Genomic DNA, 23,676 nt, shown 5'->3' with positions numbered 1-23,676 from the left:
GAAGACACTTGCCAGTTGGTCAGCGCATGCTCGGAGTACACGTCCTGGTAATCCGTCTGGCCCTGCGGCCTTGTGAATGTTGACCTGCTTAAAAGTCTTACTCACATCGGCTACGGAGAGCGTGATCACATAGTCATCCGGAACAGCTGATGCTCTCATGCATGCGTCAGTGTTGCTTGCCTCGAAGCGAGCATAGAAGTGATTTAGCTCGTCTGGTAGGCTTGTGTCACTGGGCAGCTTGCGGCTGTGCTTCCCTTTGTAGTCTGTAATAGTTTTCAAGTCCTGCCACATCCGACGAGTGTCGGAGCCGGTGAAGTACGATTCAATCTTAGTCTTGTATTGACTCTTTGCCTGTTTGATGGTTCGTTGGAGGGCATAGCGGGATTTCTTTTAAGCGTCCGGGTTAGAGTCCCGCTCCTTGAAAGCGGCAGCTCTACCCTTAAGCTCAGTGTGGATGTTGCCTGTAATCCATGGCTTCTGGTTGGGGTATGTACAGTTGAAGTCGGAACCAAACCAAATACATTTGAACTCAGTTTTTTCACTATTCCTGACATTTAATCCTAGTAAAAATTCCCTGTCTTAGGTCAGTTAGGATAACCACTTTATTTTAAGAATGTGACATTTCACAATAATAGTAGAGAGAATGATTTATTTAAGCTTTTATTTCTTCATCACATTCCCAGTGGGTCAGAAGTTTACATACACTCAATTAGTATTTGGTAGCATTGCCTTGAAATTGTTTAACTTGGGTCAAACGTTTCGGGTAGCCTTCCACAAGCTTCCCACAAAAAGTTGGGTGAATTTTGTCCCATTCCTCCTGACAGAGCTGGTGTAACTGTGTCAGGTTTGTAGGCCTCCTTGCTCGCACACACTTTTTCAGTTCTGCCCACAAATGTTCTATAGGATTGAGGTCAGGGCTTTGTGATGGCCACTCCAATACCTTGACTTTGTTATCCTTAAGCCATTTTGTCACAAATTTGGAAGTATGCTTGGGGTCATTGTCCATTTGGAAGAACCATTTGCGACCAAGCTTCAACTTCCTGACTGATGTCTTGAGATGTTACTTCAATATATCCACATCATTTTCCTTCCTCATGATGCCATCTATTTTGTGAAGTGCACCAGTCCCTCCTGCAGCAAAGCACCCCCACAGCATGATGCTGCCACCCCCGTGCTTCACGGTTGTGATGGTGTTCTTCGTCTTGCAAGCACCCCTTTTTCCTCCAAACATAACGATGGTCATTATGGCCAAACAGTTCTATTTTTGTTTCATCAGACTAGAGGAAATTTCTCCAAAAAGTACGATCTTTGTCCCCATGTGCAGTTGCAAACCGTAGTCTGGCTTTTTAATGGCGGTTTTGGAGCAGTGGCTTCTTCCTTGCTGAGCGGCCTTTCAGGTTATGTCGATATAGGACTCGTTTTACTGTGGATATAGATACTTTTGTACACCTGTTTCCTCCAGCATCTTCACAAGGTCCTTTGCTGTTGTTCTGGGATTGATTTGCACTTTTCGCACCGTTATGATGAGTTTCTCAGGTATCAAAGAATCAAGGATGCAAGGATATACTTAGACATTCTGTGGAGGTTTCATACCAAGTATTTATTGAATCACGAGCTCATGGGTTCATCTAACCAACGGACATAGCTTTGCCCTTCGTCAGTTGAACTAACTTGAACAAAGACACTCTACCTTATATACCCTTTATTACCAACTTCCTGGCATACATCTGGCAAGTCTCCATGGGCACTCCCTGTCTTTGATGTTCATCACTCTTTACCCCAAGTCACTATCCTAAACATCACTAATCTACCTTGACATAATGGAATGTAGACTTCATGGCCCCAAACCACTCATCTCTTAACTCTTCCTCTGTCCTCACAATACTATGACATGACATCATTACACGCACCAAAGTACATTCAACTCTAGGAGACAGAACACGTCTCCTTCCTGAGTGGTATGACGGCTGCGTGGTCCCATGGTGTTTATCCTTGCGTATTATTGTTTGTACAGATTAACTTGGTACCTTCAGGCATTTGGAAATTGCTCCCAAGGATGAACCAGACTTGTGGAGGTCTACAGTTTTTTTCTGAGGTCTTGGCTGATTTCTTTTAAATTTTTCCATGATGTCAAGCAAAGAGGCACTGAGTTTGAAGGTAGGCCTTGAAATACATCCACAGGTACACCTCCAATTGCCTCAAATGATGTCAATTAGCCTATCGGAAGCTTCTAAAGCCATGACATCATTTTCTGGAATTTTCCAAGCTTTTTAAAGGCACAGTCAACATAGTGTATGTAAACGTCTGACCCACTGGAATTGTGATACAGTGAATTATAAGTGAAATAATCTGTCTGTAAACAATTGTTGGAAAAATGACTTGTCATGCACAAAGTAGATGTCTTAACCGACTTGCCAAAACTATAGTTTGTTAACAAGAAATTAGTGGAATGGTTGCAAAATGAGTTTTAATGACTCCAACCTAAGTGTATGTAAACTTCCGACTTCAACTGTAGATTCGGTCACTGTGGGGACGACGTTATCGATGCACTTATTGATGAAGCCAGTGACTGATGTGGTGTACTCCTCAATGCTATTGGAAGAATCCCAGAACATATTCCAGTCTGTGCTAGTAAAACAGTCCTGTAGCTTAGCATCTGCGTCATCTGACCACTTCCTTATTAACCGAGTCACTGGTGCTTCCTGCTTTAGTTTTTGCTTATAAGCAGGAATCAGGAGGATAGCGTTATGGTCAGATTTGCCAAATGGAGGGCGAGGGAGCGCTTTGTACGTGTCTCTGTGTGTGGAGTAAAGGTGGTCTAGAGTTTTTTCCCCTCTGTTTGCACATTTAACATGCTGGTAGAAATGAGGTAGAACGGATTTAACATTTCCCTGCATTAAAGTCCCCGGCCTCTAAATATAGATGAAAACTATCTTGGTAAATAGTGTGGTCTACAGCTTATCATGAGATACTCTACCTCAGGCGAGCAAAACCTCGAGACTTCCTTAGTATTCGATTTTATGCACCAGCTGTTGTTTACAAATATACACAGACCGCCACCCCTTGTCTTACCGGAGTCAGCCGTTCTATCCTGCCGATGTAGCGTATATCCCGCCAGCTCTATGTTATCCATGTCGTCGTTCAGCCACGACTCAGTGAAACATAAGATATTACAGTTTTAATGTCCCGTTGGTAGGATAACCTTAATCTTAGGTCGTCCAATTTATTTTCAAATGATTGAACATTGGCTAATAGGATTGATGGAAGAGGCAGTTTACTCGCTTGCCGTCGGATGCTTACAAGGCACCCCGACCTACGTCCACGATATCTCTGTCTCTTTCTCATGCGAATGACGGGGATTTGGGCCTTGTCGGGTGTCTGTAGGATATCCTTTGCGTCCGACTCGTTGAAAAAATCTTCGTCCAATACGAGGTGGGTAATCGCTGTCCTGATATCAAGAAGCTCTTTTTGGTCATAAGAGACGGTGGCAGAAACATTATGTACAGAATAAATTACAAATAACGCGAAAAAACACACATAATGGTACAATTGGTTAGAGGGCTGTAAAATGGCAGCCATCTTCCCCGGCGCCATTCTAGTGTGTGGGAAGTATGGTCCTGCTCACACTGCCCTACCCTATGCTTTGACTTCTTTCTCCCCTCTCTCTCCAGATGAAATCTTGCGACTTGTGACGGCCGGCAGCCCAACAACCTGCCCGCTTGACCCTATCCCCTCCACTCTTCTCCAGACCATTTCCGGAGACCTTCTCCCTTACCTCACCTCGCTCATCAACTCATCCTTGACCACTGGCTATGTCCCTTTCGTCTTCAAGAGAGCGAGAGTTGCACCCCTTCTCAAAAAACCTACACTCGATCCCTCCGATGTCAACAACTACAGACCAGTATCCCTTCTTTCTTTTCTCTCCAAAACTCGAGCATGCCGTCTTTAGCCAACTCTCTTGCTCTCTCTCAGAATGACCTTCTTGATCCAAACCAGTCAGGTTTCAAGACTGGTCATTCAATTGAGACTGCTCTTCTCTGTGTCACGGAGGCTCTCCGCACTGCTAAAGCTAACTCTCTCTCCTCTGCTCTTGTCCTTCTAGACCTGTCTGCTGCCTTTGATACTGTGAACGATCAGATCCTCCTCTCCACCCTCTCCGAGTTGGGCATCTCCGGCGCGGCTCACTCTTGGATTGCGTCCACCTGACAGGTCGCTCCTACCAAGTGGCGTGGCGAGAATCTGTCTCCGCACCACGTGCTCTCACCACTGGTGTCCCCCAGGGCTCAGTTCTAGGCCCTCTCCTATTCTCGCTATACACCAAGTCACTTGGCTCTGTCATATCCTCACATGGCCTCTCCTATCATTGCTACGCAGACGACACACAACTAATCTTCTCCTTTCCCCCTTCTGATAACCAGGTGGCGAATCGCATCTCTGCATGTCTGGCAGACATATCAGTGTGGATGACGGATCACCACCTCAAGCTGAACCTCGGCAAGACAGAGCTGCTCTTCCTCCCGGGGAAGGACTGCCCGTTCCATGATCTCGCCATCACGGTTGACAACTCCGTTGTGTCCTCCTCCCAGAGTGCAAAGAGCCTTGGCGTGACCCTGGACAACACCCTGTCGTTCTCCGCTAACATCAAGGCGGTGACCCGATCCTGTAGGTTCATGCTCTACAACATTCGGAGAGTACGACCCTGCCTTACACAGGAAGCGGCACAGGTCCTAATCCAGGCACTTGTCATCTCCCGTCTGGATTACTGCAACTCGCTGTTGGCTGGGCTCCCTGCCTGTGCCATTAAACCCTTACAACTCATCCAGAATGCCGCAGCCCGTCTGGTGTTCAACCTTCCCAAGTTCTCTCACGTCACCCCGCTCCTCCGCACACTCCACTGGCTTCCAGTTGAAGCTCGCATCTGCTATAAGACCATGGTGCTTGCCTACGGAGCTGTGAGGGGAACGGCACCTCTGTACCTTCAGGCTCTGATCAGTCCCTACACCCAAACGAGGGCATTGCGTTCATCCACCTCTGGCCTGCTGGCCCCCCACCTCTGCGGAAGCACAGTTTCCGCTCAGCCCAGTCAAAACTGTTCGCTGCTCTGGCACCCCAATGGTGGAACAAGCTCCCTCACGACGCCGGGACAGCGGAGTCACTCACCACCTTCCGGAGACACTTGAAACCCCACCTCTTTAAGGAATACCTGGGATAGGATAACCCCCCCCCCCACTTACCCCACCCAAAAAAAAATATATATATATATATTGTAAAGTGGTTACCCCACTGGCTATAAGGTGAATGCACCAATTTGTAAGTCGCTCTGGATAAGAGCGTCTGCTAAATGACGTAAATGTAATGTAAAGTATAAAAGCAAAGGATACTCACTTGATGCAGGCACACTAGTGTATAGAGAGCTTCTCCCGCTGCCACTGTGATCTCTGTGTTGTGTTTCTGCAGTACTAGCATGTCAAACACCAACTAGAGAGGGTGAGAGAAAGAGATTTTCCATTACAAAACATTTCCTATTTTTGAGCATAATGAAATGAAGCAGACCCTGTAGTTAGGAGGAAATCCCAGGAGGGGGCTGCCTCACCTTGAGGAAGTGGCGTGTGGCGATGAAGAGGGGCGTGTCTTTCTCCTGGGTCTTGGCACACTGCTCGGCCAGGGGGGACAGAGCCTCCAGACACAGCTGGCTGACCTCTGAACTCATGGAAGTCATGCCCAGCTCTAGGGAGTACATGAGACTCTTGAACAGCTCCTCTGGTAGCTGGGGGATCTTCTCAGGGAAGATCTCACAGATGAATGTGATGAGCTTGTAGTACTGATTACACAGAGACGGAAACTGGAAACACACAGAGACAAACCAGTTAAACAACATTTTGTAGTACAGTGACTATGTAGATCACTACTTCAAAAATACTTCAAGGAAGGAAGGGAGCATTGTAAATGTATTGGCCCTGGGTCTTACCTTGAGCAGGTCCTGAGACATGAGCGGCAGAATGATGTTGACCCCAAACAGAACTACGTCTGCAGCCGACACAGACCGACCTGCCGCTCCCGAACCCTGCTCCCGGAACACCTCATCTATTCCACCATCAACGCACAAACACAAGAGAGGACTTTGTAAGTATTGACAACCAACTAGGAACCTAAAATATCATACATAAAACGCTGACTGACGTCATTGGGGATGTTGGAGATGTAGACACACACACACACACACACACACACACACACACACACACACACACACACACACCGTCCACACCTGTGTCTGAGAAGTCAATAAATTCCTTAGAGAGCAGGTTGGTAAGCAGCTCCATGATGAGCAGTAGGTCCTGGTACTGGTCCTCCTCAGCAGCCACATCAGCCCTCTTCCTGCCCAGGTTGTTCTTAGAGTAGACCTGCAGCAGAGTCAGGCATGCCTCGTACAGCTTCATAGACTTCGACTGGGGGGGCAGAGAGTGAGAAGAGGTAGCTGTTGACTCTAGTCTTCCCAGTGAAAGCTCCCCCACACACACACACACACACAGCTACCAGATTCTTATTTACAATTGCTAATAATATATTTTATTATTTCTTATTGTTGTTGCATTGTCAAGAAGGAACCTGTAAGTAAGCATTTCGTTGGATGGTGTATACCATGCGTATCCTGTACATACGACTAATAAAACTTCAAACCTATCCCATTAAATTGCTTTAGACAGAATACAAGTATAGGGATTTCTAATAAAGCGTGTGGTTATTATTAGAACGATCCTCACCTCTCCCAGGTAGCAGATCTGTTTGTGGGCGACCTCCACGAACACCTCGATGATAAGGTTGACCGTCTCAGGCGTGTTGCGGTACACCTCCATCAGGCCGATGCAGCTGGACAGGAAGTCCATGAGGAAGCTGAAGAGAGCAGCCACGTTGTCGATCTGCGTTGCCTCGGCGATGCCACACAGCGCCTCCAGAGTGGCAACGATCTCCCGCTTCACACTCTCCTCCTGACAGATCTGGGGAAAGTTCTCCTGGTTGATCAGGTTGAGGAAGCGCTGCTGGAGGGGGTGCAGCACCTGGAGGGTGAGGAAGAGGGAGAGCGAGGTGATCAATCAATCACATCTAATCAATCAACAATATTTGTCACAAAGTGCTTTACAGTAACGTGGCCCCAAACCCCAAAGAAGGAGAGAGAGGATGAAGAGAGAAAGATCGGGCTATTTTCATTCCCACCTCTTTCTAATGGGCTACTGTACTGTAAACACTCTACAGTCAGAGCAGCTGGAAGTCAAGACAGCTGCCATCTCATTCTTAGATCTCTCCTAATGGCTTTGGAGTCATCTTGCATTACTATACAAAGGCCTTCAAGATCATTATGAGGATCATTATCACGCCATAGACTCTAGGGAGATCTAATGGTTTTGGTTAAATAATTTGGCTTCACCGTTTGTTACTACTGAAGTCTATGTGGAGAGTGGTTCAACAGAATCACCACAGTAGGGAAGGGAAGTTACAGGGAAAAGACACTTGAGATCTCACAATTTGTTACCAGCTGAAGTCTATGGGGAAAGAGAGACTATACAGGTAAAAGTCAGTAAATTAGAATATTTTGAAAAACTTGATTTATTTCAGTAATTGCATTCAAAAGGTGTAACTTGTACATTATATTTATTCATTGCACACAGACTGATGCATTCAAATGTTTATTTCATTTAATTTTGATGATTTGAAGTGGCAACAAATGAAAATCCAAAATTCCGTGTGTCACAAAATTAGAATATTACTTAAGGCTAATACAAAAAAGGGATTTTTTAGAAATGTTGGCCAACTGAAAAGTATGAAAATGAAAAATATGAGCATGTACAATACTCAATACTTGGTTGGAGCTCCTTTTGCCTCAATTACTGCATTAATACGGCGTGGCATGGAGTCGATGAGTTTCTGGCACTGCTCAGGTGTTATGAGAGCCCAGGTTGCTCTGATAGTGGCCTTCAACTCTTCTGCGTTGTTGGGTCTGGCATTCTGCATCTTCCTTTTTCACAATACCCCACAGATTTTCTATGGGGCTAAGGTCAGGGGAGTTGGCTGGCCAATTTAGAACAGAAATACCATGGTCCGTAAACCAGGCACGGGTAGATTTTGCGCTGTGTGCAGGCGCCAAGTCCTGTTGGAACCTGAAATCTCCATCTCCATAGAGCAGGTCAGCAGCAGGAAGCATGAAGTGCTCTAAAACTTGCTGGTAGACGGCTGCGTTGACCCTGGATCTCAGGAAACAGAGTGGACCGACACCAGCAGATGACATGGCACCCCAAACCATCACTGATGGTGGAAACTTTACACTAGACTTCAGGCAACGTGGATCCTGTGCCTCTCCTGTCTTCCTCCAGACTCTGGGACCTCGATTTCCAAAGGAAATGCAAAATTTGCTTTCGTCAGAAAACATGACTTTAGACCACTCAGCAGCAGTCCAGCTCTTTTTTTCCTTAGCCCAGGTGAGACGCTTGCGCTGTTTCTTGGTCAACAGTGGCTTGACACGAGGTATGCGGCAGTTGAAACCCATGTCTTTCAAGCGTCTCTTGGTGGTGGATCTTGAAGCCCTGACTCCAGCAGCTGTCCACTCCTTGTGAATCTCCCCCACATTTTTGAATGGGTTTTTTTCACAATCTTGACTAGGGCGCGGTGATCCCTATCGCTTGTACACTTTTTCTGACCACAGTTTTTCCTTCCCTTTGCCTCTCTATTAATGTGTTTGGACACAGAGCTCTGAGAACAGCCAGCCTCTTCTGCAATAACCTTTTGTGTCTTTCCCTCCTTGTGCAATGTGTCGATGGTCGCCTTTTGGACAGCTGTCAAATCTGAAGTCTTCCCCATGTTTGTGTAGGCTTCAGAACTGGACTGAGAGACCATTTAAAGCCCTTTGCAGGTGTTTTGAGTTAATCAGCTGATTAGTTTGTGGCACCAGGTGTCTTCAAAATGTAACCCTTACACAATATTCTAATTTTGTGACACACGGAATTTTGGATTTTCATTTGTTGCCACTTCAAATCATCAAAATTAAATGAAATAAACATTTGAATGCATCAGTCTGTGTGCAATGAATAAATATAATGTACAAGTTACACCTTTTGAATGCAATTACTGAAATAAATCAAGTTTTTCAAAATATTCTAATTTACTGACTTTTACCTGTATAGAGGAAATCTGAAGGGAAATTACACTTGAGAGCTTTCAGTTATGGCTCTATTTCCCTGGGTCCTTTGAGGGGTGTGTGTGTGAGTTAGTTCCATTTAGGGATTCAGAGTGGGGGGTTCCATGTGTGTGTGGTCTCTGGGCTTCTATAGGGTTCCCCACCTCGGTCCAGTACTGCTGTTTGGTGTCTGAGTCCATGTGTGCGAAGCCCCCCAGAACCAGGGCCTTCATGAGGGACCTCTGTACTGAGCTGGACAGCAGGTCCAGGGGAGGGCTGCGGCTGGCAAACTGCTTCGCCAAGTTCCACCAGTTCTCACACTGTACCACAATGTTGGCCCTGAGAGAGGAGGGGTGGAGAAAGGTTTGTTGGCATGTGATAATCATTGGCAAGATCATTTTTATTTTCTTCTTAACTACTCTATCATTCCACCACAAGCGGCCGTTGTTTCAAGCGCCAAAGCTTAGGCTCATATCCTAACAAGATTTTTGTGTGTTCATATTTCAAGTCAGGATACAGAATTTAGTCAGTCAGTGTCTCACCTCTCCCTCTTCTCCACCAGACAGACCAGTAGCTCCACCTGATCAGTCAGTCAGCCAGTCAGTCAGCCAGTCAGTCAGTCAGCCAGTCAGCCAGTCAGCCAGTCAGTCAGTCAGTCAGCCAGTCAGTCAGCCAGTCAGCCAGTCAGTCAGCCAGTCAGCCAGTCAGTGTCTCACCTCTCCCTCTTCTCCACCAGACAGACCAGTAGCTCCACCTGATCAGTCAGTCAGCCAGTCAGTCAGTCAGTCAGCCAGTCAGCCAGTCAGTGTCTCACCTCTCCCTCTTCTCCACCAGACAGACCAGTAGCTCCACCTGATCAGTCAGTCAGTCAGCCAGTCAGTCAGTCAGCCAGTCAGTCAGTCAGCCAGTCAGCCAGTCAGCCAGTCAGTCAGCCAGTCAGTCAGTCAGTCAGCCAGTCAGCCAGTCAGTCAGCCAGTCAGCCAGTCAGTGTCTCACCTCTCCCTCTTCTCCACCAGACAGACCAGTAGCTCCACCTGATCAGTCAGTCAGCCAGTCAGTCAGTCAGTCAGCCAGTCAGTCAGTCAGTCAGTCAGCCAGTCAGTCAGCCAGTCAGTCAGCCAGTCAGCCAGTCAGCCAGTCAGTCAGCCAGTCAGCCAGTCAGCCAGTCAGTCAGCCAGTCAGCCAGTCAGCCAGTCAGCCAGTCAGTGTCTCACCTCTCCCTCTTCTCCACCAGACAGACCAGTAGCTCCACCGTGTCATTGGCCAGTTCAGGTTCAGAGCTCCACACCGACAGGTTGTTGATCACCTTCTCCAGCAGGTATCCCACAATCCACTGGGCCCCCTCCGTGTCCACCCCGAATGCCATGCTCAGGGGGATACTGATCTAAAGGAGGAATGAAAAGAGCGAGAAAGAGAGGTGTGAAATGGTGGCGGGATAGATTAAAATCACTGCAACACTTTAACAGATCAGATGTCATAAATAGCCATTGTCCAGTCCAGTGGTATACTGCACTCTTCCTCACAATGCCATGATCCACAGGGAACCAGCTTCTACAAGACACACTGGTGTCAAGCTGACAGAGCACTGGTAGTGTAAACGTGATAGTGATGGAAGATAATCCCTAGCATTTTCACCACCTCAATTGTCCATTAGGGTTCAGTGACTGTCACAAAGACTATTTATGAAGTAATCTGTGTTTTTTGTGTGTTTTTTTAGGGGGTCGATCAGATTTAATATTGCAGATAGATTTTAACTTCCATCAATGTAATTGTCTGCATCACTTCCAATCCCCCATATATATATATATATATATATATATATATATATATATATATATATATATATATATATATATTTCCCTGGCTAGGCCACTCCAGGACCTTAATGTGCTTCTTCTTGAGCCACTCCTTTGTTGCCTTGGCCATGTGTTTTGGGTCATTGTCATGCTGGAATACCCATCCATGACCCATTTTCAATGCCCTGGCTGAGGGAAGGAGGTTCTCACCCAAGATTTGATGGTACATGGCCCCGTCCATCGTCCCTTTGATGCGGTGAAGTTGTCCTGTCCCCTTAGCAGAAAAACACCCCCAAAGCATAATGTTTCCACCTCCATGTTTGATGGTGGGGATGGTGTTCTTGGGGTCATAGGCAGCATTCCAGCATTCCTCCTCCTCCAAACACGGCGAGTTGAGTTGATGCCAAAGAGCTCGATTTTGGTCTCATCTGACCACAACACTTTCACCCAGTTCTCCTCTGAATCATTCAGATGTTCATCGGCAAACTTCAGACGGGCCTGTATATGTGCTCTCTTGAGCATGGGGACCTTGCGGGCGCTGCAGGATTTCAGTCCTTCACGGCGTAGTGTGTTACCAATTGTTTTCTTGGTGACTATGGTCCCAGCTGCCTTGAGATCATTGACAAGATCCTCTTGTGTAGTTCTGGGCTGATTCCTCACCGTTCTCATGATCATTGCAACTCCACGAGGTGAGATCTTGCATGGAGCCCCAGGCCGAGGGAGATTGACAGTTCTTTTGTGTTTCTTCCATTTGCAAATAATCGCACCAACTGTTGTCACCTTCTCACCAAGCTGCTTGGCGATGGTCTTGTAGCCCATTCCAGCTTTGTGTAGGTCTACAATCTTGTCCCTGACATCCTTGGAGAGTTCTTTGGTATTGGCCATGGTGGAGAGTTTGGAATCTGATTGATTGATTGCTTCTGTGGACAGGTGTATTTTATACAGGTAACAAACTGAGATTAGGAGCACTCCCTTTAAGAGTGTGCTCCTAATATCAGCTTGTTACATGTATAAAAGACACCTGGGAGCCAGAAATCTTTCTGATTGAGAGGGGGTCAAATACTTATTTCCCTCATTAAAATGCAAATCAATGTATAACATTTTTAACATGCGTTTTTCTGGATTTTTTTGTTTTTACTCTGTCTCTCACTGTTCAAATAAACCTACCATTAAAATTATAGACTGATCATTTCTTTGTCAGTGGGCAAACGTACAAAATCAGCAGGGGATCAAATACTTTTTTCCCCTCACTGTATATACTATATACATTTTATGGACACAAAAATTACAATAATTCTATTTTGTTTGAGGTGTCTGGTGTTAGTTGTACCTGTTCGTAGAGTTTCTCGTCCACCAGTAGGTAAGTCTTGGCCCAGCGTCTGAGGAACCACACAATGTCCTTCCCCATCTGAGGGCTGAGCAGTTCTGTCAGACTGGCCCTGGTAGCCCTTGACTCAACCTCTGACGTCCTCAACACCGCTGACAACAACCTGACAGAGAGAGGATGGGAGGGAAGGAGGGATAAAGAAGTGAAAGGTAAAAGAGAGAAAGAAATGGAAAAAGAGGGAGATGGACAGAGAGAGACGGATAGAGATAGAGAGATGAAGAGAGGAAGAGAAGAGAGCGTGATAACGAGGGAAGTGAGAGGGGAATATATTGTAATAAGAAGCCAAGACCAGGATGAGCAAGAGGAGGGGAAGAACAAAAGAAAGAGGCGGGGATTCAGTGTCTGTTTATATCAGTTACTCAGACAACAAATGACCACGTTGACACACGCACACACATCTCTGCTAAAGGCCAGAGAGATATAGGGCTTAGTGCATCTTAGTGTTCTGTATGTGAGAGATGGCCCTCAGTACATGCCCACGCAGCACCACAGTGCACTGTTTCACATTGTTTGCAAAAACAAAAGCCCATTGACATTAACAGAGCCGGGGTCGCACAGTGTTATTAGGAAACCCGATGCCGGCCTCTTGTCTTTCCAATCCTCTGACCCTGTGCCTCCTCGTCCCCACAGAGAACAATCCAGAGCCCCTTTCCACGACCCCCCACCTCCAAAATTCCCTATATGATTGCATGTACCCCCCCCGACCCCACACGCACGTGTGCAGACACGCACACACACGACCCCAGCCCGCTCCTGGTCTTAGCAGCACCTGCCCCTGCCCTAATTGAATAACATGTTGGGGAGTGGTGGTCTAGTCCGGTGCTGGCGCCGGGGGCTGCTCTAAGGCTGGCTAGGCCGCTACGCCATCATGTGAGTGTATACAAGGGCCTGTGTGTGTGTGTGTCTTCGACGGCCTGTGTATGTGTTAGCAGCTGGCATGGCTGGGTCTGTGCCAGGACATTCCCCCTCTGCGGCGCTGGCACCACACCCCCAGGGAGCCACACCCGCATCCTCGGGCACCAGGGTGATCAAACACACACAAGGGTTGAACATTGGCCCCGCACTGTACCTAATGTTTCCCTACCATTGTCCTATACTGTAGGGGCGAGGACACCCTACCTAGATCTGTTGCCCCCTAAAAAAGTTAGGCTTCTGTTGGTTTCTTTGGACAGTTTCCATGCCAGATGGCCTGTGTAGTGCTATGTGGGCCGTTGTGCCCTGCCTGGAAAATAATCTAAGGTGAAGGCTGCCGCCATGCCATGCCACGGGGCAGAGGGTTTTATGAGACACACTCCAGACAGACAGAGCACTGGTGTGAACGTGACAGAGCTCTACAACCAGGGCTTAGTGAACAAGTCCACAGCTTAAAGCACAGCTGCTGTAGACAGTGAGGAGAGACTGTCCAAGCTGTCCATTAGATCAGTGACTGACAAAGAGGCGACACTGTCCATTAGATCAGTGACTGAGACAGTGCATTTCAGATAGTGCTGAGCGATTAACCGACATTTCTGATATTTTTTGGTTTTGAAACAACTAATTGACCGATGTTGGTTCAATTATTTGAATTTTTCTTCTTCTGTGGGCTCAATGCGCAGTTTCTCAGGAGATACATCAGATCAAGCCCGAACTGTGTGATGTAGTAGGGAGTTGTAGTTGCCAACATGCCAATATTCTACATAGTTTAGTGCAGAAAACGTGGTAATTAACAACAATGACCATAATCCATTGTGCGCCTACTTGTCCGGTCTGTGTTTCTTTTACACCTGCTACGTAAGAGACAGAAGAATGGTGTGATCGAGAGGGATAGAGAGCAGTTGCTTCGTGAGGTAGCTCTACCTAAAAATACATGATCTAAGTGATTGGTAGTTGGAATTCAGCAGTCATAAAAATATGCCTTATTTACGTTGAAGAACTACTACAATAGTGAATTTGTCAGACAGCATAGGCAGCAGCTCTATAGAGATGAGATGACTTGGAATGAAATAATAAAGTAATCAAATAAAACGAATGTAATACACAACATCTGAAATATTTCATTAAAGTAAAGTAATGTGAAAACAATATGTTTAATAAGTGATAATCAGACTACCATCATGGGACTTGTATTAATTGTTTTATTCTTGCGTTGTTACAGCATTCAACCCACATAATGCATAGTGAGTGCATTTAATGTTTAAAAAAAAGTATTATTATTTTTATAATCGAACCGACCTCAAAAAGCACTAATCACTCAGCACTAATTTCAGACCCATTTGTTGATGGATTTATAGCAGCGACGGGCAACTCTGGTCCACTGACAGAAGCCTGTCAGGCCACTCTGGTCCACTGACAGAATCCTGTCAGGAAACTCTGGTCCACTGACAGAAGCCTGTCAGGAAACTCTGGTCCACTGACAGAAGCCTGTCAGGAAACTCTGGTCCACTGACAGAAGCCTGTCAGGAAACTCTGGTCCACTGACAGAAGCCTGTCAGGAAACTCTGGTCCACTGACAGAAGCCTGTCAGGAAACTCTGGTCCACTGACAGAAGCCTGTCAGGAAACTCTGGTCCACTGACAGAAGCCTGTCAGGAAACTCTGGTCCACTGACAGAAGCCTGAGTATCTGTTACTTTTAGTTCTTTATTTGAAACCATATCTAATTTAGATGTGGGAATCCAGGTGTTTGCAATTAAGTGCCAGACAAAATAGCAAATCAGCAGACATTCAGCCTGTACTGTATGGCTGTACTGTAAGGCTGTTAGCCAACCTGCCAGCTTAGTGGAGTCTGCCAATAGCACAGTCAGTGTAGTCAGCTCAGCCATACCCATTGAGACTGTGTCTGTGCCTCGACCTAGGTTGGGCAAAACTAAACATGGCGGTGTTCACCCTAGCAATCTTATTAGGATAAAGACCTCCTCCATTCCTGCCATTATTGAAAGAGATCGTGATACCTCACATCTCAAAATAGGGTTACTTAATGTTAGATCCCTCACTTCAAAGGCAGTCATAGTCAATGAACTAATCACTGATCATAATCTCGATGTGATTGGCCTGACTGAAACATGGCTTAAGCCTGATGAATTTGCTGTGTTAAATGAGGCCTCACCTCCTGGTTACACTAGTGACCATATTCCCGTGCATCCCGCAAAGGCGGAGGTGTTGCTAACATTTACGATAGCAAATTTCAATTTACAAAAAAAAAATGGCGTTTTCATCTTTTGAGCTTCTAGTCATGAAATCTATGCAGCCTACTCAATCACTTTTTATAGCTACTGTTTACAGGCCTCCTGGGCCATATACAGCGTTCCTCTCTGAGTTTCCTGAATTCCTATCAGACCTTGTAGTCATAGCAGATCATATTCTAATTTTTGGTGATTTTAATATTCACATGGAGAAGTCCACAGACCCACTCCAAAAGTCTTTCGGAGCCATTATCGACTCAGTGGGTTTTGTCCAACATGTCTCTGGACCTACTCACTGCCACAGTCATACTCTGGACCTAGTTTTGTCCCATGGAATAAATGTTGTAGATCTTAATGTTTTTCCACAAAATCCTGGACTATCGGACCACCATTTTATTACATTTGCAATCGCAACAAATAATCTGCTCAGACCCCAACCAAGGAGCATCAAAAGTCGTGCTATAAATTCTCAAACAACACAAAAATTCATTGATGCCCTTCCAGACTCCTTCTGCCTACCCAAGGACGTCAGAGGACAAAAATCAGTTAACCACTTAACTGAGGAACTCAATTTAACCTTGCGCAATACCCTAGATGTAGTTGCACCCCTAAAAACGAAAAACATTTGTCATAAGAAACTAGCTCCCTGGTATACAGAAAATACCCGAGCTTTGAAGCAAGCTTCCAGGAAATTGGAACGGAAATGGCGCCACACCAAACTGGAAGTCTTCCGACTAGCTTGGAAAGACAGTACCGTGCAGTACCGAAGAGCCCTCACTGCTGCTCGATCATCCTACTTTTCCAACTTAATTGAGGAAAATAAGAACAATCCAAAATTTCTTTTTGATAGTGTTGCAAAGCTAACTAAAAAGCAGCATTCCCCAAGAGAGGATGGCTTTCACTTCAGCAGTGATAAATTCATGAACTTCTTTGAGGAAAAGATCACGACCATTAGAAAGCAAATTACGGACTCCTCTTTGAATCTGCGTATTCCTCCAGGGCTTAGCTGTCCTGGATCTGCACAGCTCTGCGAGGGCCTGGGATCGGGAGAGACACTTAAGTGTTTTAGTACTATATCTCTTGACACAATGATGAAAATAATCATGGCCTCTAAACCTTCAAGCTGCATACTGGATCCTATTCCTACTAAACTGCTGAAGGAGCTGCTTCCTGTGCTTGGCCCTCCTATGTTGAACATAATAAACAGCTCTCTATCCACCGGATGTGTACCAAACTCACTAAAAGTGGCAGTGATAAAGCCTCTCTTGAAAAAGCCAAACCTTGACCCGGAAAATATAAAAAACTATCGGCCTATATCGAATCTTCCATTCCTCTCAAAAATTTTAGAAAAAGCTGTTGCGCAGCAACTCACTGCCTTTCTGAAGACAAACAATGTATACGAAATGCTTCAGTCTGGTTTTAGACCCCATCTTAGCACTGAGACTGCACTTGTGAAGGTGGTAAATGACCTTTTAATGGCGTCAGACCGAGGCTCTGCATCTGTCCTCGTGCTACTAGACCTTAGTGCTGCCTTTGACACCATCGATCACCACATTCTTTTGGAGAGACTGGAAACCCAAATTGGTCTACACGGACAAGTTCTGGCCTGGTTTAGATCCTACCTGTCGGAAAGATATCAGTTTGTCTCTGTGAATGGTCTGTCCTCCGACAAATCAACTGTACATTTCGGTGTTCCTCAAGGTTCCGTTTTAGGACCACTATTGTTTTCACTATATATTTTACCTCTTGGGGATGTTATTCGAAAACATAATGTTAACTTTCACTGCTATGCGGATGACACACAGCTGTACATTTCAATGAAACATGGTGAAGCCCCAAAATTGCCCTCGCTAGAAGCCTGTGTTTCAGACATAAGGAAGTGGATGGCTGAAAACTTTTTACTTTTAAACTCGGACAAAACAGAGATGCTTGTTCTAGGTCCCAAGAAACAAAGAGATCTTCTGTTAAATCTGACAATTCATCTAGATGGTTGTAAAGTCGTCTCAAATAAAACTGTGAAGGACCTCGGTGTTACTCTTGACCCTGATCTCTCTTTTGACGAACATATCAAGACTGTTTCAAGGACAGCTTTTTTCCATCTACGTAACATTGCAAAAATCAGAAATTTTCTGTCCAAAAATGATGCAGAAAAATTAATCCATGCATTTGTTACTTCTAGGTTAGACTACTGCAATGCTCTATTTTCCGGCTACCCGGATAAAGCACTAAATAAACTTCAGTTAGTGCTAAATACGGCTGCTAGAATCCTGACTAGAACCAAGAAATTTGATCATATTACTCCAGTGCTAGCTTCCCTACACTGGCTTCCTGTTAAGGCAAGGGCTGATTTCAAGGTTTTACTGTTAACCTATAAAGCGTTACATGGGCTTGCTCCTACCTATCTTTCCGAGTTGGTCCTGCCGTACATACCAATACGTACGCTACGGTCACAAGACGCAGGCCTCCTAATTGTCCCTAGAATTTCTAAGCAAACAGCGGGAGGCAGGGCTTTCTCCTATAGATCTCCATTTTTATGGAACAGTCTGCCTACCCATGTGAGAGACGCAGACTCGGTCTCAACCTTTAAGTCTTTACTGAAGACTTATCTCTTCAGTAGGTCATATGATTGAGTGTAGTCTGGCCCAGGAGTGTGAAGGTGAACGGAAAGGCTGGAGCAACGAACAGCCCTTGCTGTCTCTGCCGGGCCGGTTCCCCTCTCCACTGGGGTTCTCTGCCTCTAACCCTGTTGCAGGGGCTGAGTCACTGGCTTGCTGGTGCTCTTTCATGCCGTCCCTGGGAGGGGTGCGTCACTTGAGTGGGTTGAGTTACTGACGTGATCTTCCTGTCTGGGTTGGCGCCCCCCCTTGGTTTGTGCTGTGGTGGAGACCTCTGTGGGCTATACTCGGCCTTGTCTCAGGATTGTAAGTTGGTGGTTGGGGATATCCCTCTAGTGGTGCGGGGGCTGTGCTTTGGCGGAGTGGGTGGGGTTATATCCTTCCTGTTTGGCCCTGTCCGGGGTTTCTTCGGATGGGGCCACAGTGTCTCCGGACCGCTCCTGTCTCAGCCTCCAGTATTTATGCTGAAGTAGTTTATGTGTCGGGGGCTGGGGTTAGTTGGTTATACCTGGAGTACTTCTCCTGTCTTATCCAGTGTCCTGTGTGAATTTAAGTATGCTCTCTCTAATTCTCTGCGTTCTCTCTTTCTCTCTGAGAACCTGAGCCCTAGGACCATACGTCAGGACTACCGGGCATGATGACACCTTGCTGTCCCCAGTCCGCCTGGCCTTGCTGCTATTCCAGTTTCAACTGTTCTGCCTGCGGCTACGAAACCCCTACCTGTCCCAGACCTGCTGTTTTCAACTCTTTAATGATCGGCTATGAAAAGCCAACTGAGAGACCTGAGCCCTAGGACCATACGTCGGGACTACTGTCCGTGGTGACTCCTTGCTGTCCCCAGTCCGCCTGGCCTTGCTGCTATTCCAGTTTCAACTGTTCTGCCTGCGGTTATGGAACCCCTACCTGTCCCAGACCTGCTGTTTTCAACTCTTAATGATCGGCTATGAAAAGCCAACTGAGATTTATTCCTGATTATTATTTGACCATGCTTGTCACTTATGAACATTTTTGAACATCTTGGCATGGTTCTGTTATAATCTCCACCCGGCACAGCCAGAAGAGGACTGGCCACCCCTCATAGCCTGGTTCCTCTCTAGGTTTCTTCCTAGGCTTTCGCCTTTCTAGGGAGTTTTTCCTAGCCACCGTGCTTCTACACCTGCATTACTAGCTGTTTGGGGTTTTAGGCTGGGTTTCTGTACAGCACTTCGAGATATTAGCTGATGTAAGAAGGGCTATATAAAATAAAATTGATTGATTGATTGATTGATACTGTACACAGCCTTTTGACCAATCATAGTCCCTCCCTTACCTGATGACAGAGTCTGTCCTGTTGCACCCTGGGATAGAGGAGGCCTTCTCCCCGGGGGATCCCAGTATCTGCAGGGTGGTGTTGATGTCCACCTCAGTAGAGTGGTTGATAGAATACTCCATCACCTCCGCTGGGATAAGAGGAGTCTCACCCTGAGGGTCATCTGCCAGGAGGTAGCCTGGAACACACACACACAACTACACTCTGACAACTAGGACTAGCACTAGCCAGAAACAATCCATTAAGGAGGTACCTTTAGAAGACAACATTTTCAAACACAGAAAAACTCCTGCAGTGGAGCTTTCCACTAATACATTGCAACCAATGCCATTCTTTACCAGTGTTATGCAAAGCACTGCTAGGATCCCCTAGAAAACTCTGAGCACACTAAGAGAGAGAACCAACTAGGGGTGTATGAAGTTAGGCATCAAAGGGGAATTCTGTAGCCACTGGGAATGCTAAAATGTACTAAACAGCAGCAGTAGTACAACTGGTGGCCTGGCCCTTCCCGAACCAACATTCCTGCCATGCACCAATACACCAGCGCAGCCTGCCTCCCAGCCTAAATTTAGTCCCTAAAAACAACTAAGGAGATCTAAGGACATAGTCTTTGCCCCCCAGAGTGCAGTTAGAGGTTTCATTGTATTCTAACGGAACATAACCGACTGAATGCTAAAAGGATTGTTACATAATAAACAACAAGGGACCACGGATGGAATTGAGTCATGTATCCAACATGGGGCGATTCCCAACATTAATAAGGCACTAGCCTTATTTATGTTGGGAATCATCCCTTATAGTTATCCACTGACCTGAGACCAGTATGAGCCAGTGGATGTCTTCGTAGAGGTCGTCCAGGACCTTGCGGTCCACTGATCCGGGGTTAGACGAGTTCATGAGGTGCTGCTGGGTCCTCTGGAGCTGGCCGTGGAGCCGCGTCACACGGTCCTCCAACAGACTGACCAACCACACACACAGGTCAGAATCATGAAACTCAGTTACAGAGCTAGGGGATAGCTCAGTTAGTAGAGCATGGCGCTTGCAACGCCAGGGTTGTGGGTTCAATTCCCACGGGGGCCCAGTATGAAAAAAATATATATGAAAAAAATAATGTATGTAAGTCGCTCTGGATAAGAGCGTCTGCTAAATGACTTAAAATGTAAAAGCAATTGTGTGTATGTACCTGGTCAGAAGGGGGATACAGTGGTTGGCTGCGATGCGTCCTAACATGCCGATGCTGGCCAGCTGGTCTGAGAACAGCTCTCTGTCGTCCTCCTGTAACTCATTAATCTCATCCTCCTCATGAGATGCCACACCGTTTGCTGTCTGGAGAGGAGAGGATAAAAGGGAAGAAAGAAAGAAAAACAAAGAAAAACAGAAAGAGTGAGTGAGGGAATGTTTGACAAAGGAGTGAGAGGACGTGGATCATAGTGGATTGACTGTTTAAAAGCATTAACATATCAATTAACCATAACAACAACTGACTGATTATTTGAGTCTAGGTTGACAGGTGTGTGTGTGTGTGTGTGTGTGTGTGTGTGTCTCTCACCAGGTTGCGGGTGCCGTCGGGGGCGGCCAGGTGACACTGGATGTAGGAGTTGAAGACCTGAACGGAGGGTTGGACGAAGCAGCCGCGGGGGAAATGTTCATCGTCCTGAACCAGGGTCAGCCATGACTCTAACAGCTTGTCATACGCCTCCATGTATATCATGTCATCCTTATCCAGCTGGGCGGGAGGGGGGAGAGACTCATTGAATGTGCGTTTTCAATGCAACAATACGTAAAACATTTTTCCCATGGATCAACTATGTTCCTGCAGTAAGGCTTGAAGTGTATTGTTCCTGCAAGGTTTGAGGTGTAATGCTGACCACTTCCTCCAGGGCGGCGCTGCGTCCGAAGGAGCAGGTGAGGAGGGTGAGACAGTTGATGAAGGAAGTGAAGAGCTCGCTGGGCAGGGCGGTCAGGATGGCACGGGGGAACGTGCTGATCAGGTTGGAGATGATGTTAGAGATGCCCACTGCCTCAGAGTCCTCAATCTCTATCCTGGGACACAAACAAAACACAACCTTAAAACTAGGAATGTTGGCCAATTTGATAAAAAATAAAAAATAAAAAAATCAGACAAATATGGAACATCAGAGTTTTGGAAAGTATTTCACAAATGTATTTGAACCAGGTATGGTACTAAACCAGACGCTGTGCTCCGCTGCCCAGTGTGTGAGCACTGAGCAGTACCTGTTGCCTTGGGGTAGGGCCATGTTTCCACAGCCCCAGTTAGAGCACTGTCTGGAGGCCTGCCTGCTGTAGCTAGCCTACTGCGCGGCTCGCTAACCCCCATCAGATGGATTTAAATTGCAAGCAGAGCTGTTCAATCACTGCAGATTGGCCATCCTGCCCGCATGCTTTTCCGATGATGCAACTGGAAAAAAGCTCCAGGAATAGGTGATTACGAAGAGAGAGAGAGAGAGAGAGAGAGAGAGAGAGAGAGAGAGAGAGAGAGAGAGAGAGAGAGAGAGAGAGAGAGAGAGAGAGAGAGAGAGAGAGAGAGAGAGAGAGAGAGAGAGAGAGAGAGAGAGAGAGAGAGAGAGAGAGAGAGAGAGAGAGAGAGAGAGAGAGAGAGAGAGAGAGAGAGAGAGAGAGAGACTAACTCACTCCGCCTAGCAAGTTACGAGCACACGTGTGTATGTGTGTTTTATTTATACATTAGAGCAGAGTCCTCTTGATTCACATAATAACTACTTTAACTGAGAGGACAGACGAGTCGATTACATACAAAATCTCATTACTCTACCAGCCTCCAGTCCAAATAATCACTTACAATCACACACACAGCCCACAATGATCAACATGCAGTACAGATGAATCTACATGTGTCATCTTAAAACAACTGCCCAAGTTTCAAACTAATTTAGAGCAGCAGTGTTTCTAGCCCTGGATTGGGTCTATTGAAACCAACCAGAGTTAGTCTAAGGTCCTGACAGACTCACCCATTAATCATGCCGAGGAGCCCCTCCACCAGGTGGGCCAGGTAGGAGACCTGGGCGCTCTCATCAGGGAAGATGGGGCCGTGCATGGAGGCCAGCTGAGCCAGACACTGTAGGGAGTCCTGGGCCATGTCCGAGTCCTCACGGATCTTTCTGTGCACCTGAGGAGACGAGCAGAGAGGAGGGGAGAAGAGGGTTGTGTTGAATAGTTGTTGTTTTTGAGCAAGGCAGAGGTGATGACATACAGCGGTGTCCTCAGAAACGTGCTGATGTGAGTTTCTAAGGACACAGAATAGTTTTTCCTGATGATGATGACGATAATGATGGTGGTTGTGAGACCATGAAGGTAAAATTAGCAGAAACTGGGTTGAAATATTGACCACGACCTTGTAAAATGTATTGTGCATCTCCGACAAAGCCACACACAAACCTGACCAGGGCCAATCATGCCCCAAAACACCTGACCAAGACAACGGACAGTCACGGCTCTCGGTTTCCATTCAGTTCACGTTAACCCTGACACTTTTCACAGCTACTTGGGAGTCAAATCACACTGGGGTCTGAGGACTGTCACTGATGACCAGAACAATACAGACAGAATTTTAGGACGAATTTAAGTGACAAACTCACCGTCTTTTGAAGTGATAAGAACAGAGAATCAATGCTCAAAGCGCCAGTCACCGAACCCAGACACAGTAACCCTGGATGTCACCACAAACAATCCTAATCAATAACAGAGCCCGTCTGAATCTCTCAGAGGCAGTCTCAATCAAACCCGGAGTGGATCTTCTCAGAAACAGATTGGTAGTCAGAGTCGACTTGTCATTCTCTGTCAAAGAGGTTGCATGGTGAATCGGCTGCGTAGACACCGAGCGGTGAGCAGGCTTCAGCTCTACTGTGGAGCAACATGTGTTTTCACTGACAAGCAGCGCAATGTGGACGCCTGGCTCTGAACGCTCAGAACTGTCTATTCTCTCGGTCTGCTTTTTCTCTGTTTCTTTTACTGTTATTGTCCCTGAAAAAACCCCAGTGCTAGCCCCACAAGTCCAATGCAACCGTTTGCATGCCACCCAACAGCTCCAGAACTCTCTCCCCACCACTCTCCCTTCTTCCTCTGAGAGACCCCCTCTCTCAACCTCCCTTTCCTTCTCTTCTCCAGCTGTAGTGGCTGGTTGTCAGCCACGGTGATCCGAGGGCTCTGACGCTAAAGTAGCGAAGCGCAGCCGAGAGACCTCACTGCTGCTGGTGCTGGGTAGT

At 46.5% G+C, this 23,676-nt stretch overlaps 1 protein-coding gene across 3 annotated transcripts in view; it reads right to left on the bottom strand.

Annotated features, from left to right (window-relative positions):
- Nucleotides 1-23,676, bottom strand: part of LOC121536890 (exportin-4-like) — a 55,224-nt gene that overhangs the window by 3,140 nt on the left and 28,408 nt on the right. Inside the window, exons 8-21 of one of the 3 annotated variants that reach the window (XM_045206684.1) lie at nucleotides 22,423-22,580; nucleotides 21,304-21,478; nucleotides 20,985-21,161; nucleotides 20,619-20,761; nucleotides 20,248-20,393; nucleotides 19,436-19,613; nucleotides 12,296-12,455; nucleotides 10,384-10,553; nucleotides 9,334-9,508; nucleotides 6,765-7,058; nucleotides 6,260-6,449; nucleotides 5,969-6,084; nucleotides 5,594-5,842; nucleotides 5,386-5,478 (exon numbers count right to left, since the gene is read on the bottom strand). In XM_045206684.1, the coding sequence (XP_045062619.1) occupies nucleotides 5,386-5,478; nucleotides 5,594-5,842; nucleotides 5,969-6,084; nucleotides 6,260-6,449; nucleotides 6,765-7,058; nucleotides 9,334-9,508; nucleotides 10,384-10,553; nucleotides 12,296-12,455; nucleotides 19,436-19,613; nucleotides 20,248-20,393; nucleotides 20,619-20,761; nucleotides 20,985-21,161; nucleotides 21,304-21,478; nucleotides 22,423-22,580 (2,424 nt within the window). Of the gene's footprint in view, nucleotides 1-5,385; nucleotides 5,479-5,593; nucleotides 5,843-5,968; nucleotides 6,097-6,259; nucleotides 6,450-6,764; nucleotides 7,059-9,333; nucleotides 9,509-10,383; nucleotides 10,554-12,295; nucleotides 12,456-19,435; nucleotides 19,614-20,247; nucleotides 20,394-20,618; nucleotides 20,762-20,984; nucleotides 21,162-21,303; nucleotides 21,479-22,422; nucleotides 22,581-23,676 lie in introns of all 3 variants that reach the window. The other 2 variants (XM_045206683.1, XM_041844516.2) reach the window with 2 other exon arrangements.

The sequence above is a fragment of the Coregonus clupeaformis genome, chromosome 23, assembly GCF_020615455.1.
Source record: "Coregonus clupeaformis isolate EN_2021a chromosome 23, ASM2061545v1, whole genome shotgun sequence".
NCBI classification, from domain to species: Eukaryota; Metazoa; Chordata; class Actinopteri; order Salmoniformes; family Salmonidae; genus Coregonus; species Coregonus clupeaformis.
This window is presented reverse-complemented; position numbering and strand designations above follow the sequence as displayed.